Source organism: Odocoileus virginianus, chromosome 6 (assembly GCF_023699985.2).
Source record: "Odocoileus virginianus isolate 20LAN1187 ecotype Illinois chromosome 6, Ovbor_1.2, whole genome shotgun sequence".
NCBI classification, from domain to species: domain Eukaryota; kingdom Metazoa; phylum Chordata; class Mammalia; order Artiodactyla; family Cervidae; genus Odocoileus; species Odocoileus virginianus.
This window is the reverse complement of record NC_069679.1, coordinates 4,442,026-4,460,769: the sequence shown is the minus strand read 5'-3', so window position 1 is coordinate 4,460,769 and position 18,744 is coordinate 4,442,026. Positions and strand designations below refer to the sequence as shown.

The 18,744-nt window shown below is 39.1% G+C and overlaps 1 protein-coding gene across 4 annotated transcripts; it reads left to right on the top strand.

Annotated features, from left to right (window-relative positions):
• The first annotated feature begins 3,180 nt into the window (after positions 1-3,180).
• MTX3 (metaxin 3) lies at positions 3,181-18,522 on the top strand. 4 transcript variants are annotated; one of them, XM_020870037.2, is made up of 9 exons: positions 3,181-3,294; positions 3,801-3,870; positions 4,270-4,346; positions 5,507-5,599; positions 6,113-6,295; positions 6,525-6,601; positions 7,108-7,265; positions 7,788-7,882; positions 8,684-8,770. In XM_020870037.2, exons 1-8 carry the CDS (start codon positions 3,214-3,216, stop codon positions 7,859-7,861), a joined length of 813 nt encoding a protein of 270 aa, XP_020725696.2. In that variant the 5' UTR covers positions 3,181-3,213; the 3' UTR covers positions 7,862-7,882; positions 8,684-8,770. The 4 variants fall into 4 exon arrangements, with proteins under 4 accessions (XP_020725696.2, XP_020725695.2, XP_020725697.2 ...); XM_020870035.2 differs by lacking the exon at positions 7,788-7,882 and adding an exon at positions 12,073-18,522 and having other exon boundaries at positions 3,183-3,294; positions 8,684-8,772; XM_020870036.2 differs by lacking the exons at positions 5,507-5,599; positions 7,788-7,882 and adding an exon at positions 12,073-18,522 and having other exon boundaries at positions 3,182-3,294; positions 8,684-8,772.
• Positions 18,523-18,744: the final 222 nt, after the last annotated feature.

Below are 18,744 nucleotides of genomic sequence, written 5' to 3'. Positions count from 1 at the left end.
TTCATTCAGTATTTGTTATTTTCCTCCCTAAGAATTCCATATCTGAACATGGAAATGACTTATAGAAGTTTAGAGTTAAAAGCGACATTCAAGGATTTCTAGTTCATAATGCATGATCACTTGTTACTTTCATCTTTGCTGACAGCACCATTTCACAGAGTCTTAACAACCCAGACAAAGGATCCTAACAGAATCTGTAACATGGCCCCTAAGTTAAGGAACACATGAGGGATAGGAATGGACGCCAAGATCAAGTCCCTGGAGTCCAGATGACCATCACTAGATGAAACTATTTTTAACGTCTATATTTTGAAAAATAAGATTTCTTTTTCAGGGAAAACATTGTCTGGAATACTCATTATAAAGCTGTAATTCAGGTCATCCCACACATACATAAATGTTTTGCAGATAGCATGCTTCCTGGTAGGAATCTGAAATTATGATTTTGACAAACTTTAAACAGTATTCTTTAGCAGCCATAAAAATGCACAGGGGCCAACTTCCCATAACAGGCATAACTCCTGAAGGTTTAGGCTTTCTGTATGCCTCTCTGGAATGATACTTGGCCTGGTGGTGCAATCAACTGTGCTAGGGTTTTAAAATTCAATCTAGCAAATATAGACACTCCAGAGGAATTGCAGCAATAAAAAAATACTGCTATTAAATAGACACAAATAAACCTGTGTGTAAAGATTCTCTCATCAAAAGCAATAGTGTGCTATTCTCTGTCTCAATGCAATGCTAAGAGATTCAATTTCCCTTTAATGCAAATGAAACTGTCTTTTGTAACAGTAGCAATAAGGGAGAAGGCCGAGCTGAATAATTAATAATTGTGTGTCCACAAAGAATGTACATGCACTTTAACCCCCCTCCCTTCTATAAACAAAACTCAAGCAACACACATTCTCTGTGTACGATTATTTAAAATGCCTAATTGTCGTATTTGTACTCTGAGATTTATGGCTTGGGATTTTAATCCTCTAAACAGGGAGGTCCAATTACTTGAATCTGAAAGTTGAATTACTTTCTTTATACTGAAGACGAAACAGACAGTCTCCATTGATTCCACAGAGGATGTATCATTCCTGCTCTCTGCTTCCACAGTATTTTATTTTTATCTCTAACTTTTCTCATGATAGTCTGATTTGTTACACCTAGTTCTTTGACTCCTTTGTAGACTATAAACTCCTGAGAACAGAATTCATAACTTATTTATCTCTGCATCGTCCCAGAATTTTACAGGGTTTTGGACATATGCTGCTCAATAAATATTTTGACATTTAATTTTAATGATATTTATGTTACACACTTTCCAATTTTAAGTATTGTTAATGGAATCTCACCTTTGACATAACTTCTCTACCCATTTCTGAGAAGTTTCAAACTCTTGCCTTTGAAACATGAAAAAGGACTCTAGCAGATTGATACTGTAATTTAGATGGCTATGTAAATATTAAGGAACTGTTTAGCAATTACTTGTTGAGTTGCAACTTTGTGAAAATTTGCAGAGATTTCTTTTGAGTTTTCAGTTGTTTAAAGGGACCCAACCATCTCAGCAGAGAAGGCAATGGCAACCCACGCCAGTACTCTTGCCTGGAAAATCCATGGACGGAGGAGCCTGGTAGGCTGCAGTCCATGGGGTCAGGAAGAGTCACACACGACTGAGCGACTTCACTTTCACGTTTCACTTTCATGCACTGGAGAAGGAAATGGCAACCCACTCCTGTATTCTTGGCCTGGAGAATCCCAGGGATGGGAGCCTGGTAGGCTGCCGTCTACGGGGTCGCACAGAGTTGGACACGACTGACGTGACTTAGCAGCAGCAACCATAGGGGCATGGGAAAGGAAAGAGCTCAGAGGAATGCCTGAGAGAGTATCCCAGAAAGCCTACTGTGCCTTCTAGAAAGGCACCTGGTACCCAAGTCTAATTTCCAGACCCAGAAAGCAAGTTATGATCAAGGCATTTCCAAGGTCCATCTTTCCTTTTTTTCCTCAGTTTTTCTAAGAAATTGTCAGTGTGATGCTTAAGAAACATGTAGTTCATGCCCACAAGGCCCACAGACATGACTGATGACATGTTGCAGGGCCCAATTGGAATAAAAAACTCAGGGCCCTCTGTTAAAAAATTATTAAGAATTTCAAAACAATAACACCAGAACATTAAGCAAGTGTGAGCTTTCTAAGCACAGGTCTCTGTGTAATTGCAGACACCTCACACATCTAGGAAGCCAGCCCTGTTCTGTCTTCCAAGAACTTTCAGTACACTGAAAGGCAAAAAGTTTGTATCAGGCAGAAGCTACAATTCAAGTACGTACAAGAGGCTGCAGGGATCCAGAAGTCCCTGGCTTCGGAAAACTCTACCACGGAGGTGACGGTTAAGCTCATCTTTGAAGGAGCAGAGCCAGGGAAGAAAGCAAGACATTCCAGACGGGAAGAAAGCAAGACATTCCAGACTGAAGAAGGGCAGAATTCTTCAAATCCCAGGAAACCTGACAAACTCCAGGAAACTTGACAAACTCCAGGAAACTTGCTACTTTTAGAAAAGGTGTAACAAGTAAACAGTAGGTGACTAATTGAGATCGAGAACGGCAAGAAGCAGAGGCCAAATATATGGGGAAAGGGGTCAAACAATTAGAGTGCCTACTATGTATGTCAAGTTCTTTACCCCCATGTCATAGTTTTAAACAGAACAATCTTGTGACTAAACTGCTATGCCTAGTTCTACAAATGGGTTCGTTTAGGCCCAGGGTAGCAATGGTCAAAGGGCTTGGGACACACTGTTTGCTTTAGTCGCTAAGTCGTGTCCAAACCCCATGGACTCCTCTGACCATGGGATTCTCCAGGTCAGAGACTGGAGCCTGCCAAAGGGATTCTCCAGGTCAGAGACTGGAGCCTGCCAAACTCCTCTGACCATGGGATTCTCCAGACAAGAATACTGGAGTGGCTTTCCATTTCCTTCTCCATGGGACACATTAGGCATGCAATAAGTATCTGGGGACTTACTGGCAGGCTGTCTGACTTACTGCCCAGGACTCTCAACCCCTAGGCCAAGCTGACTCTAAGCATGCGATTAACCCCTCCAGGGGTCCTTCTGGCCTCTCTCCCGGTCCCCAGAGATCTCTTCTCTCCTTCTCGCCCCGCCCCCGTGATTCCACCTGCCGGAAAGTAGGTGGCAAAAGCACTTCCGGGATAACAAAGGTCGGCCCCGGCAAGATGGCGGCCCCCTTGGAGCTCAGTTGCTGGGGAGGCGGCTGGGGGCTCCCGTCGGTGCACAGCGACTCCCTGGTGGTGATGGTGAGGCCGTCTCGCTGGCGCGGGCGCGGGCAAGAAGGGGCGGGGCCAGAGGCGCCAGGCCGGCTGGCCGGTCCCGGCGGCTTACCGGTGCTTCCCGCGCGGCGCTCCGGCCCGGGGGCTGCTTGCTGCAGCGATCTGGGCTCCCTCGCGTCCGAGAAGTACAGCCTAACCTGTGTCCCCGCCGAAGCCACGGGGGGAAGTCATGGCTTCTCCGCTTGGCTCCGAGTGTTTTCAATCACGCACAGCTGTCTGGGCGGTGGAATGAAAGCCCAAAGCAGGGCGCGCGCGCTCTCTGCCCTGTATCCCCCGAATGTTGGGGTGGGGGTCAAGTAAGCCCCCAAAGCCCTGGTCGCTGGCTTGCGCAACGCCTGCTACAAGTCTGGGGAGGGGTGCAGCCCCGGAGTCTGGTGTGTCTACCTTTCGGGGTCCCAGATTTGAAGTCAGGCTGCTCTGCAGATTTCCTTTAGTACTCAATCTAAAATGTTTTATTCCAAACTCTCTTTCAGGCTTACGCCAAATTTTCTGGTGCACCCCTGAAAGTCAATGTCATAGATAACACCTGGAGAGGTTCAAGAGGTACACTGGAAACTTTTCAACGCTCCTTTCTGCCCCCTTTCTGCACCCTCCCCCTCTCATTTAAAGCTAGGAGGCATGTAGCCGTGGAGTACCTTGGGGTTTTAGTTCTCACCGTGACCTTGACTGTATGTTGCTTATGTTTTGATCATTCTGAGCAATACTTCAAAGGACAAGCCAAATAAGTGGAAATTATGAGAAATGAAATGCTCTCCAAAACTCTGTGTGTGTGTGTGTGTGTGTGTGTGTGTGTGTGTGTGTGTGTGTAAAACTGCAAAAACCTAAAATATCCTACTCATTTTTTCCTCCTCCAAATGTGATTGGTATAGTTTTAAGGGTACTGGGATCTCTTCAAAGGATATCGAAATGCTTCCTTGTGTGTAAAATGTTTTTTGATTATAGGAGATGTACCAGTTTTGACAACTGAAGACAATACTATTTCTCAGCCTGCAAAGATACTAAACTTTTTAAGAAAACAGGTGGGTGGTCCTTTTTGAATAAGTAGATTCTCCATCCCTGCATGTTACTTTAAAAAAAGAAAAACATTAAAAATATTTGTTTAGAATTCTTTTTTGGAGATACATGCATGCATGCATGCTCAGTCGCTTCAGCTGAGTCCAACTCTTTGTGACCCCATGGACTATAGCCCACCAGGTTCCTCTTCCCATGGGGATTTTCCAGGCAAGAATGTCAGAGTGGGTTGCCATTCCCTTGTCCAGAGGATCTTCCCTACCCAGGGATCCAACCCGGGTCTCCTGCATTGCAGGCAGATTCTTTACCATCTAACCACCTTGGAGATACATAGGGTTTGATTTAAAAAAAATAAATCTGAGAGTCACTGCTCTAAATTATGAGTTGTACTGTGATCCAAAAGCCATATAGTGAGTTACAGTCAACTTATATGATTGTGCACTTTGCTTGGCTTTTATTGAAGTTTAGGTGTAAGTAGATTCAGTTTAGCTATCTTCACTATTACACTTATTGATATGATTGTAAATTTAGTTTCATAACTGCTACACATTTTGTGCTTGGTATGAGGTCTGAGTTCCTATCAACTAGTAACTATTTTTTTTTTAAGTACTTAAATTAATAGCTGCAGTTAAATGTTTCATGAAATAATGTATCCAAAATATCTGAACATGCCAAGGTTTATATATTTGAAATGTTTAAACATGTAGCAATTTATATAAACGTGAAAGTTATCATTGGTTTTGCCAATAGTTAAGGAAGTCCTATGTCAACAAAATTTAGAACTTTTCTAAATGGGGAAGTTTTTTCTTTTCATGGGGAACACAACTAATTAGAACTTTTCCTTATTATCAATTAACGAAAATAATAATAGTTTCTATTAAGTTTGTACTACATGCCACGCACTAAACTAAGGTCATTAACAATCATTGAAATCATAGTTAATTAAAAAAAAACCTAAAACTAACATTTATGGACCTTGCTGTGTACATGATACTATGTTCAGAACTTTATTTGCATTAAGTAGCGTTTGTTACTGAATTTGTATTTCTCTTTTCCCTTTTAATATGTTTGCCATTTTTGAGGAAGAATAGGAGTCCAAGTTTATTTAGCCTCACTGTTTTGGGATGTTCTTGACTTATGAGGTTTTGGGTTTTATATTTTTTAACAGAAATACAATGCTGATTATGAACTTTCAGCAAAACAAGGGGCAGATACGCTAGCTTACATTGCTCTCCTTGAAGAGAAGCTTCTTCCTGCAGTGGTGAGCATTGGTGAATATTACAGTATTTTAGTGACTTACCGAGAATGTACTTAGTCTGTTTAGAAGAAAAATATTGGAAGAGGCTTAAGAGAGGAAATTTCATTTATGTATTATTTTCAATTGTTTCACGTAACTGTGAAACTGGGTTGATTCTGTTAGACATTCAACTAGTATAGGAACCAACAAAGTGAAAGACAGTGTCATTTTGGAAATAAAAATTCTCTGTGAAAGACAGAGTTTGTTGCTCCATGTATAGATTTGGGCCAACTGTAATTCATTCAGAAAATATTCATTAAGCACCTGCTATGTTCCAGGCCTTATTCTGGATGCTTGGGATAGAGCAAAACAAAACTCACGTGTTTAAAAATCTTGATTTGTCCTTGAATCATCCTAGCTGGAAAATGGGTATGAGGTTAACTTCACTCAGAGATATTTATGAAAAAGTTTTACATCTATTGAATGATCTTTTAATAAAAGAATATCCTTGTAGTGTTTTTTCCCCTCCTTTTGCAGCTTCACACATTCTGGGTTGAGAGTGACAATTACTTTACTGTGACAAAGCCATGGTTTGCTTCCCGAATGCCTTTTCCCTTGAGTTTGATCCTGCCTGGAAGAATGTCTAAGGGAGCACTGAATAGGATTCTCCTGACCAGGGGAGAGCCTCCCCTCTACCACCTTCGAGAAGTGGAAGCTCGGGTATGGTTGGAATTACCTTCAGGGCAAGGGCTCTCTGGAGGAGGGACAAGAGAGAGCAGGGATGAAACTACTGGGTTGGTCAAAAAATTCGTTCGGGTAGGTGATAAGATAAGATGGTACAGAAAAACCTGAGCAAACTTTTTGGCCTGCCCAATACTTATCGATGCCAGCCTAAAAGGAGTTCTTGAGCATCTTTCCTACTTTTGAGATGTAATTTCATCCTTATTAGATATACAGAGATGCGAAGGAGTGCCTAAATCTTCTGTCAAACAGATTGGGAACATCTCAGTTTTTCTTTGGAGATATGTGAGTACATTCCCTTATAAAACCATTTTAATGTTTTGTTTGCATATATCCATTGAGCAGTTACTTAAAGCAAGTTCCCTTGCCTGGTCCTCTTACCCCATCCCCAGTGAGTTTGCCACTTAAAAAAATACTTAGTGGATTTTATACTGTAGGAAACTTTCTGTCGGGGTAATCTGATATTGACTTAGTATGTTGCATATGTGACTTTGAAACTTTTAAGACTGTTCCCACCCAGTCTCTAGTCTCTACATGATACCTGTGAGTAAAAATGAATCTTTTAATTTACAACTTAAATTTTCTTCTAAATAAAATGGGTAGAGTATTTTAAAAAACTACTAATGAGTAAAACCCTAGTTGCTTCATTTTTATAAGCCCAAATGGGTGGTAAACCTTTTAAAAGACTATATTTTATACTGCAGAATCGATAAATGTATTTGAGAAAAAGTTTTTAGCATAATCCCAGATTAATATTTTCTTATGTGCTTTTTAAAAATCCTTATTTTCAGGCCTTCCACTTTGGATGCCTATGTGTTTGGTTTTCTCGCACCTCTTTATAAAGTACGTTTTCCTAAAGTTCAGTTACAAGAACATTTGAAGCAGCTGTCCAACCTGTGTCGCTTTTGTGATGACATCCTAAACAGTTATTTTAGGCTTAGTCTTGGAGGTAAGTTGGTTCTTCAGCTAGTCTTTGTTTGCATAGAATATTTGCATATTCTCCTAAGGACGTATACACCAAATCCATTACTTATTTAAAATGTGTGTATATTGTCTTTAAGTCCTGGTTTGCTGCTGCTAAGTCGCTTCAGTCGTGTCCGACTCTGTGTGACCCCATAGACGGCAGCCCACCAGGCTCCCCCGTCCCTGGGATTCTCCAGGCAAGAACACTGGAGTGGGTTGCCATTTCCTTCTCCGAAATCCTGGTTTATAAAACTTCAAAAAATGGCATTTTTTTCCAACTTTTTTTCCCCCCCATGTGTTAGTTCTTCTTTCAGTAGAGAAATATCTATTTGCCTTTTGTCTGTTCTTCTGGATTTTATACAGTTCTCGCTTCTTGTTCTTTAAATATTGCCCCTTTGAAGTGGGTCATTTTCTTTTAAAATTTAACCACAGGTATTTATTGTGTCCCTGCTGAAAGATAGCCTTTATCCTAATGCAAATGGGCAATTACTTTAAATGTTGCTTCTAGCATTTTCCTGCGTGAACAGAAATGAGCAGCAGATTGATTTTGGTGAGGTACACTCCCATGATTCCACTACTTGAAAACTGCTTGCACCAGACGAGGTATCGTAAATAGAGGGCGCCTGCCACTCAGGCTCGCTGCTTTGGGAGTGAGGGGCCTTGTGCTCACCGAGTTTGTGTGGGGAGAGTTGGCAGAAATCGTCCTTTTAAGACAGAGAAGTCATGAGGACCACTGGCTTAGGAACAGTTTACTTTTTTATATAGTGGGTTATGTGTTTTGTATATAATACACTTGTACGTAACAAGGAAGGGGTTAGTAGTTTGGAAGTCATGAAACTGAGTAATTCTCAACCTTGTTACTTGGGAGCGGTGGTTAGCAAACCTGACCACAGAACAAATACAAAATCTTAAGTCCTGTACCAGATTCACCGAATTAGAATAGGATCCATTCCTGGAATAGATCCCAGAAATCTGTATTTTTTAAAAGTCTGTTCAAGTACTCTGGAGGCGTGGATATTTGTTTGGCCCTTCGAAAGCTCTTCAGATGCAGTAGTTGTAACTAAAGGCCTGTTTGAGGTGGGTGGGGAAAAGGTTCATGTCAGATTTGAGAGGCAGTGAGCACTGCTGCGCTCGTATTAACGACCTTGGCTGTCTGCCTGACACTTGGCTAACTGGGTCTCTTGAAGGAAGCATTCAGTCCTTTGGCTTAGGGCTTGCTTTTGGAGTATTACTGTATCTTACGTTTGCCTTTTGAACCGAGAATGGTTTTTCACTTTGCCTTTTTGGGGAGGTGGGTGGGGGATGGAGCATTTAGGGGGTGGAGAGACTCAATATTCTTTGACTCTAAACAGCTTGTAAGGCTTTCAAATTTTCCTCTTTCTGATTTCTGTCCTGGCTTCTTAGGCATCTCTCCTGCTGGACAAGAAACGGTAGATGCAAATCTGCAGAAACTGACACAACTTGTAAATAAGGAATCCAACTTGATTGAAAAGGTCAAGTTTTACTTCAATCGTTATTTTGTACTAGTTCAGCATTTTCCTTTCTGCAGTTAATATTGTAATTTGGGTTATGCATTACCTTTACCCTTTTCTTTATTTTTTTAAGTTTATTGTTTTCAGAAAGTTGTTTAAATATATATTTACTAAAAGCAGTACAAAATACAGTGTTTTGAAGCCAGTAATGGACTGGTTGTTTGGGGGAAAGATCTGATAATAGCATTGGGTTTACTTTTACCACACAATTAGCAGTACTTTTCAAGTTAGGAGACTTTGGCTTTAAAAAAAAAAAAAAAAGAGGGGGAGAGAGAAAGAAACAGAAAAAACGTTTCTTGCTTGCTTGTCTGCCTCTCTCCCTCTCTGAGTGTTAATATTTCTTGATCGTAAGCTCCTGCGCTTATTCTTTCTTACTGATAGCACTATGGTGTCTTTTTCTTTCACATAAATGTTCCTATCCTCTGTTCTAAATGTTTAAAGTTTTTGGCTAGTGTGGATATTTGCCACTTAGGGAGTATGCATTTGTTGAGAGAAATATTGAGGAATTGGGCAGGGGAGGGAACCAGCAATGGAAATTTCAAGGGTGATTCTAGGTGGAAAAAGAGACAGTTTTTTTCCTCAAGTGTTTGATAAACTTGCTTTTTTCTTATACAAATGGATAATGCTTCATTCTTTCACAAGCTAAGGGGTCATTATGGCCTAATAACACTGGCTAGAGGTTTGAGAGATTGAGTAACAGGCACTGTATCATATGAACTTTATATGAGTTATCTCATTTAATCTCACAGCAACCCTGTATGTGCAGGTACTCTGTTATCCCCATTTTACAGATGAGATAACTGAAGCTTCAAGGGTTGTTTATAACATCATCTGCCCAAGGTCATTCCGCTGGCAAGAAGTAGAGAGAGAATCTGAACCCTAGTAATTGGATTCCAGCATGGGCTTTGTAGTTAGTCAGCTATGGAACTCATGAGTGAAATTATGTATCCATTACTACTGGTGGTAATAGCCAGGTTTACAACTACCACTCTCTGGAGTGACCATTTTATTTCTTTTTATGGTATATTCTTGGGCTTCCCTTGTGGCTCAGCTGGTAAAGAATCTGCCTGCAATGTGGGAGACCTAGATTTGATCCCTTTGTTGGGAAGGTCCCCTGGAGAAGGGAAAGGCTACCCACTCCACTATTCTGGCCTGGAGAATTCCATGGACTGTGTAGTCCATGGGGTCGCAAAGAGTCGGACATGACTGAGCCACTTTCACTTCACTTCACTTCACTTCACTTCACGATCCCCTGGAGAAGAGAATGGCTACCCACTCCAGTATTCTTGCCTGGAGAATCCCATGAACAGAGGAGCCTGGTGGGCTACAGTCCACAGGGTTGCAAAGAATCAGACACAACTTAGCAACTAGCACTTAACTTCTTACTTATGTACCTCTTGTTAAAGTTTGGGTAAGCTGAATGAAAGCCAAGTTTGTCTTAATTAGCCCAACCCAGTAAATCTCATGAGAGGAAATACACCAAGAGTTAAGTGTGGATAATGGAAAAATTATTCAGACTGTTGTAGATACTTTTCTGCTGGATGAAGACTATCCAGGGTAGTTTTCATTTCCATCTGTGGCAAATTCATTTCAGACGTATATTTGCAGAAAGTGAAACCAAGAGGCCCTGCCACCACTTCTGTACAGTTCACTTTGGCATCATCAATACATGAGAGTCTCCTGACCCTGTGTTAGCGCCTCTCCCCACCCCACTTCCCATCTGCTCCTCAGTACAGATCACTGTTTGCTACAAGACAATAGAACAGCAAATTCTCTTGACTACCACTGTTCACCATTTAGACAGAAAATCTAGAGCTTAAAAAAAGAAAGTTATGTTTGAGGAACTTAGTTGTTGCAAGGAAAAAAAGACATCTTAACACAACTGATTCAAATAGTTCACTGGGAATACTCTTGTCCATTGGAAAACTGAGTTAATCTTTTATTCTTTTCCTTTGATTATAAACCCCATGTACCTCTGCTGAAACATTTCCTCTGTGCTTTATAAAAGCATCTTGAAAGGAGAGAGTTTTGCGCTACACATGTTAAAACTCTAAAAAAAAAAGCCTGTCTACCAGCTAGGTGATAAGACGCTGTATTCTGTTGGTTTTGGGTTATCGATGGCAGCTGCTTTCAAGACTTTTATGAAGTAGCTTAATACCAGGACTTTGCACTCTGGTTTTGGGGTACCCTGGTTAAAGGTAGTTTTCTAGGGTCTGACTCAGATCTAAATAACCCCTCTCCTGATGTTTTCAGGGATGCTAATGTACTCCTGAAGCTCTTGGACATTTTCTAAATATGCTCCACGTTACTTTGTTTCTCTAGAGCAGACTTAGAACTGATCCATTGTTTGCAGTGCCTCTGGATTAAGTCTAAAGTATTTATCCTTCTGTCTCTTTTCCTAACCTTCCTTGGTCTAAATACGCAGAGCCTAAAGGAGGTGATCTTTTTGAGTGGAGTATAGGTCATTTTTATTGAGACATTGAGGTATAGCTGAAAGAACAATAGTGTTAGAATAAGACCAGGGTTCACATTTCAGCTCTAATGTTAGCTTTGCTAATGCAAACCTGATAACCTTTCTGAGCTTCCTTTTGCTAATCTGTAAAATAGAGAATGATTGTCTTTTTTTCTTTATAATTGTCTTGGGAAGCTCAAATGAGAACATACTTTGTAACCTGTGGAAAGTAATCTAACAGAAATGTTGCTTTTACACTTAATATTAGAAGGTTTGTTAAACCAAATTGTACTGTGGTTGACTTCAGCAGACTGTTCATTTTGTGGCATTACTGTAATTTTGTGAAGACATCAAGGGTGAGCCATACTGCTTTTATACATATACTAAGTGAAAGTTAAAGTCGCTCAGTTGTGTCCGACTCTTTGCAACCCCATGGACTATACAGTCCATGGAATTCTCCAGGCCAGAATACCGGAGTGGGGTAGTTCTCCAGCGATTTTCCCAACCCAGAGATGGAACCCAGGTCTCCCACATTGCAGGCGGATTATTTACCAGCTGAGCCACAAGGGAAACCCCATACATGTACTAAGTCAGCCAGTATTTAGGTATGATGTTTAGAATTCTTTTTTTTTTTGTTTTGTTTATGTTTAGAATTCTTTAGAGATTATTTGCAAGAAAAAGATTTCTCTAGCAGTGCTAGACACATAAGGTTCTGTACTCTTCTAGGCTATGGTTTGGATGGGGATGCCACAGTCCATGTTAGTGTTACCATAGCTGTTAGTCAGATGTACCTTTTGTACTTTCCACAGATGGATGACAATCTTCGCCAAAGCCCTCAGCTTCCTCCTCGGAAACTGCCAACACTTAAATTGACTCCAGCAGAAGAAGAAAGTAATTCCTTACAACGGCTCTCACCCTGACCATCATCATGCTTTGTGTCCGACATCATGTAGTTGTTGCAGCATCTCTTACACTAAGGGTGTGAAGGGCAAAAGGAAAATGCTAAAAATAGGTAGAAGGAAGACTCTAAAACAAGAGAAACTTTCTCTGACAGCAATTTTTTTTCATTAGGAAGCTTCTGTTTTAGCTTGGCAATGCACTTTAAATAACAGCGTGAATGCTAAATGGACTTGGCGGGGGGCGGGTGGCGGGGGGAGAAAATACATTGTACTGTATATAAAAACCTGCCTTAACCTTGGCAGATTTTTGCCTTTGGTTCACTTGTTGCTGGCCCAAAGCTCCACTTCTGTTCTGAATGTGCACACTTAATTTATTCAAGTTAATTTATTAATTTAGTATCCTTAGACCAGTCTGAATATTTAATATGTGGCTCTTTGCCTAAGGCCTTTTCTCTTCTGTTTAGAAATCTGATGCCTATTTTAGACACCAGGAAAAATATATTATTCTAATATTCTCTTTAATAGAAAACCTGTATTTAATGTTAAAAAACAACAAGGAATGTGTTTCTTAATTATCTCACAAGTCTAACCTTTGGGGGAGTTAGTACCACACATGTAAATATTAAAGGTGGTAACATTTACAATATTCGTCTGACTATATGCACTTCAATATAACAGTATTTGCTGATGTGTTCAGTATAGGTTAGCAAGGACTGTTTTAATTTACTGAAGCTCCAGGCCTGTGTATTTGTAGTACGTCTTTAACACTAGTCATCTCTTTCTTGGATTGATTTCAGGAGAGCTGAGTGTTAGCATCGCTTTTATGTCAGGCTGTAAAGTCTTAGGACACTCACCCAATTGTCAGGCACTACTCAGGAGCAGCCCACCGCCGCAGAACTGGAAGCACCTACTGTGTACCTGGCCCAAGGTCACCATGCTTGGCTCAGACCAGTGTTCTTTCCTAAGAAACACACCATGTAGTCAGAAGCTTTATGACAACTAATTATTTTCCATAGAGCTTAACTACAGTTGAAGGATTCTTTGGAATAATTGGAAATAGATTTTAAGGAACATTTTCCATTTATTGGTTGCTGAACTATTAAAAGATTTGCTGTGTGGGTAATTTTACTTAGAATCTTGCTTATTTTAGTGGCTGAGGTGCTTCTGCCGTCTTAAAACCACTTCTGGGGTTTTTTAAATACAGGACCATGTTTTTGATTAGTGTCTTAAAAGATTACTATGGTGCTCAGCAAATCTTATGTCATCCTGCTGAAACCCCCATGTTAGGAAAACAGCTTTGGAGTCAGCAGACTCATCTAATTTGAGCTGAGTGGAGCTCAGCAGTGTTTGACCTGCATCTTCTCAATTTGTTCTGTATTAGGTAGCTATTTATATAGGAGTCTTTAAGTCATCATAAATATTTTTTCTTGAAAGTTTTAATGAGAAACAGGGTAATCTTCAAGGTCTTGGGTGTCTGTTTGATACATTGAGAGAAAGTCACTCATCTGTTTCACATTACTTCTGTAACAGGTGGGAGAGTGGGTGGGGGTGGGGGTGTGCGTGGGGGGGGTGTGTTTTATGTTATTAGTCTTCTGTTAGATTCCAGCAGTCGGAAATCTGTAGAGAGAGGGTGTGTGTGTGTGTGTTGGTGTGTGTTAGTCTTCTGTTAGATTCCAACAGTTGGAAATCTGTATGAATAGTCTATGTTGGAAATCATGACTGTAGGACTTTATTATGCTCTGGGATTAATGTATACTGAAGAAGGGTGGTTAGCACATTAATCAGACATCTGTTTATGCTTTAGTCAGGGTTAGTCATTTTCAATTATGATTTCAAAAAGCATTTGAAGTGACTTACAATTGTTAAACATATGTAAAATAGGACAGTTAAAATTGGGTTTTGGAAAAATAAAAAGTTTGTAGGAGAAAGAACTATACTAACCCAACCCTAACTGTACTAACTCTAAAATTGAATGGTAAATTTAACTCCCAAGTTTCCCCATGGACAAAATGAAAGAATAATATGGGGTTATGTAAAGTTTTCTATCAATAAAGTGACTGATGTCCATGAGTAAGAAAAATGTGTTTCCATTTTTATAAGAATGTGGGGTATTGTGTTCTTATGACACAAAGATGCAGCCAATAAGCATACTGTAATGTTTGATGTGTTGAAAGTTGAATCAAAAGGTTTTCTGGAATAGCAAGTTTTGTCCTTTTTTTTTTAGTAGAAAAGATGACTGTAAATATGCTTTTATTTCCTTTCAGTCATTCCTGCTTTGTTTGAACTGCCTTTAGCTGTGTGCCATATAGACCATGATACTTGCAGACTATCTTTGCTGAGAGGTGAAGTATGAGTTAGATAAGTGAGAATTTATATGCTGGGTTACTTAGTTGTGCTTTTTTGGTAAAAGCTAATGAGATGCTAGGAAGCTATCACAGCACAAACCACTCCAGGCATCAGCCGCATATATAGGAAGCTTTTGGAGAGGAACAACTTTCAGGACTCGACAGAGAGCTTGTGATCAACCTGTCAATATGCTTTGGATAAAGTTTGAGTTTGCTGACATAAATGATCCACAACCTTAAAACACTGTGGTAGAGGATAATATGATAAAAAGGACTGTGTTGGTGTTTATGTTTCTTGGCAGTATAGGATGAGAAAATTGGTCAGATAATTGCCATAAGATAAAGACCTTTCATCTGCAAACTGTCATCGGTTATCCATAAGGCTGACCATTTTCATAACACCAAAGAAACTGCAAAAGACCTTTAAGGATAGTCATTCCTACACAATGTTTTTTTCCCCAAAAAGTTTAGCACTGGCAAATAAATCAAATTTCAACCTAGATATGTTTATTTTTTGAATGATAGAGATTTTACATTAAGTCCAAAGAATTTTGATTTCCATTTGTAATTTCTGTTCATTTAATATGGCAAGATATATTAACTTAAAAGAATGGGAAAACTTATTTCAATCAGAGCTAAGTTACAGTTCTCAGAAGTCTACAAAAATGGAAAAAACTAGACATCAAAAGAGGCAGAAATTGGTAACAGTGATAGTATCTCAGAAAACCAATTTTTAAAGGTAGTATCATGTGATAGAAGTGGCATTTGAAGTCAGTAGTATGTTTTCTTAGAGCCTCTTCCAGGAATAGTCATTTACCAGGTTATTAGATTTTTTCATCAACTGTTTATTTTTTCATAATCCGTCAAAAATTGTATTCCTCTAAAACCAAAATATAAATGCTTACATGTAAAGACAAGAAGCTGAGGGGTGGTTACATAGACTCTCTCTGTACTATTTTTGCAACTTCTTTTTGTGAGTCTAATTATTTCAGAATAAAAGGGTTTTAAAAGTAAATTCAATAGAGTGAATTTATCTTTAGATAAACTGTGATTTACAATTTAAAGCTTCAGACATAGTATTCAGTATTCAGTTCCAGATGAATAAATGCATAATATAAATTAAATATAATTTCATTCCGAGTTTAAAGACAAAAACAAACTCAACTTTATAACATATGATTATCTGAAGATTTGGTTTGCCTTATCAGCAAAGAAAAAACAAGCTAAAACCAAGAACCCCTTTTCCTAAGATATAAAAAATTCTATGATCTTTATGTTTATATCTTTCCTCCCTATGGTACCTGGGTTTACCTGGGTTTAAAATATTTTGAAGAAAGCTCCTCCATGTCTCTGTGTGGTAATTCTCCATGTCTTCGTGTGGTAACCCTTCTTTATTTTGAAGGTGTTCTTGCCAACAACACTGGGACCATGCTTTGATGAACAAAGTGTAGAGTGTGTCTCTGTTTTTTGTTTTAGGCTTACAGGGATTTAGTGATTGACTTTGTCTTGGTTTAGTTATTTATCTAATTGAAATCCTGAGCAGAGCCACATAGCATATTTGAGTTGTAATGATGGTATTCTGTATATGTTGTTGGCACTTAGAATTATTTTTTGCCTTTTCTCTTGTTCAACTCTGTGTAATCTGCATTTACTTTTCAGCATTTTCATATTTCCTAAGAAACTAGATTATTAAGAAATTTTTTAATTATGTGAGTCAAAGGTCAGTAATCCTAGTCTCAAAGGTTTAACTGAAGCGTAATTAAATGTTCAAATGTTGATTTTCATAGAGTAATTTGCTTTTTTTTTTAAAGCATTTGTAAAATTATTATCCCAAAACTCATGTTGGGAAATAATGTTTGTTTAAAGCCCAGATTACCTGCCCTAGACTTAAAATTATTGTGATTGAGGTGGAGAGGTATTCTCAGAATCAGAAAGCATACAGAAATTTTCTGTCCTGATGAGGAGGCCAGTGATTACTGATGAGAACTGACATTCTTGAACAATGATATAACAAACGATTACTTTGAGTTGGATGTTTATAGAGAGTGAAATGTTATAATAAAAGACTGTTCAAAGCAAAACAAAACAGTTCCTTTTAAAAATGCAGGAAAATAAGTGGTTTTATATCCTCATTATGCTTAATTTGAAATTATATTGTAAGATTTTTAAAAAACTCTATTTTAGTTTTTTGGAGAAGCAGTTCAAGATATACTTTGGCAGAATATATTGTTATTGTATGAATCGAGAGGTCTTTGGCCAAATAGGTTTGGGAAATTCTGGGTTAGCAAAGTGAAGTTACTGTAGGCTTCTCAGAACCTTGGATATGCTGTTGGTGGTTTCAAACTCCAATGAGGACCTGTATTTTACACACCATTTTCCTATTTTTATGTGTATTTTTTTAAAAGTGAGTATCATGTGGGATTTGTGTTCTGAAAAATTCGCTTAGAGAAATGCTGCCTTGTGAGTGTTTCTGCTTGTCTGTGCTCATTGCAAAGGCTTCCAGCTGTTGGCTGCCCCTCCAGGGAGTGGTGGGAAAGTGGGAGGAGACAGGTTAGGACTCCCTCGGACCATGGAGTTGACTGAGAAGCAGCTTTGGGTTTCAATAGGTTGCTGTTTAGGCCCCCGTGAGGCCTGTGGTCAGTCCAGTCACTTTCCCTGGAATCCCAGTTAGCCTGGAACAGCTGCACAGGAGTGTGAACTGGTGGTTTCAGAGAACCCGCCACTTAGGCGTCTGCAAGACAGAGGGAACCAACTTGGGAATCCAGAACAAATTTCCAAACTGATTTTGGCTGTGCTTTAAAAGTACCAAAAAGGCAATGAGTATTTATAGCATTAAAGTCACATACGAGCTGGTTATTTTGTGTATATATATATATATATATATATGCATACACACATAGTGTCATAGAAAGTTTACAGTTGCTTCAGTGACAAAAGCAAAGAAAGTTTAATATTTTCAAGTTCTGTTACTGAAGACATTGTCTAGACAAGGATTGCATGTTCGTATATGCTTTTTCTAGGATGAGTATTTACAGTTTTTATTCTAAGCAGTTTCTATATTCCCCCCCCCAGTTTAAGCCTCACTAGACCTTACAGGACTAAATATGTTTGATTTCATCTCAGAGAACAAAATCAGTCTACGCATCTTAAGGAGGCTCTTTGTTTTCTGCAGTGTATATGGTTTAGAACTCCGTGCTTTGGATATGAATTTGATAGAAATCCTGCCTTTGGATTTGAGTTGTGGTGTAATGGTGGATATCTATCCATGTGCAAAGCAGTTGGATCTTTGTTCTGATTCTTTAGATTTCCTCATGCAAATTCAGAAAAATGCCTTTTAATCATTGAGTTTACATATCCAAGGTCCTTGGAAGTCTAGAAAAAATGACTTGCCAGAGTTTGCATCAGTCCTGAGTACGTCATGCAGAGTAGAGAAGGCTGTGTGCTGGCCATCCATTCTTTGGCCTGTTGACTGCCTGTCCCGCAGGGCTGGCATCTCTATTTCTTGGAGAAGGATCGGTGTATTCAAGCTTTTATGTTAATTGCATAAAGATGAGCTTTATTCTTCTTCTGACTTGGTGTTTTATTTTGTAAAATAGGAAATAATGTCTTCTCATTTTTCTGCTCACTCTGAAGTGGAAATTTGAGGTGTTTGTAACATAACTTCATCTTTCTGAAAGACTGATAGCAAAGAAGACAAGAAATTTATGTATACTTATATTGGTTTTGTTCCACCAAGCTTATCTTTGAATGGCAAACATTTGAAACATCTGTTCTAGTGTACAACTACTATAGTTTTGTTATTAACAAACTTAAGATAAGCATTGTTTGTCATAGTTTCAATATTCTAGCCTTGCCTAATGTGAATATATTTTGCTCAGAGATTATGTACAAATACCTAGAAGTGGTGATGATGATCAATGTTGTAAAGAATTTATTCTAATACATGAGAAACTGGATATTATGTCAAAATAGCTATTTTCAAAATAAAATCTCAGGTTGCTTGAATGTTTATTAACTCTTGGCTTAATGTTATTTATTCTTTGAGGTGAGTATTTCATTGGGAAGAATTTTGGGGTGGTTGAAAATAGTTCTGTGCTGGGACTGAGCTACACAGAGGGTTGCTCTTTTTAAAATGCCCATTCTTTCTATGATGCACTGAGGTCATTTGTGCTTTTCCCAGCCTGTGCTCAAGGAGGGTAGGTGCTTGCTCCTAGGCCGTGGTATGTGTGTGAACTCA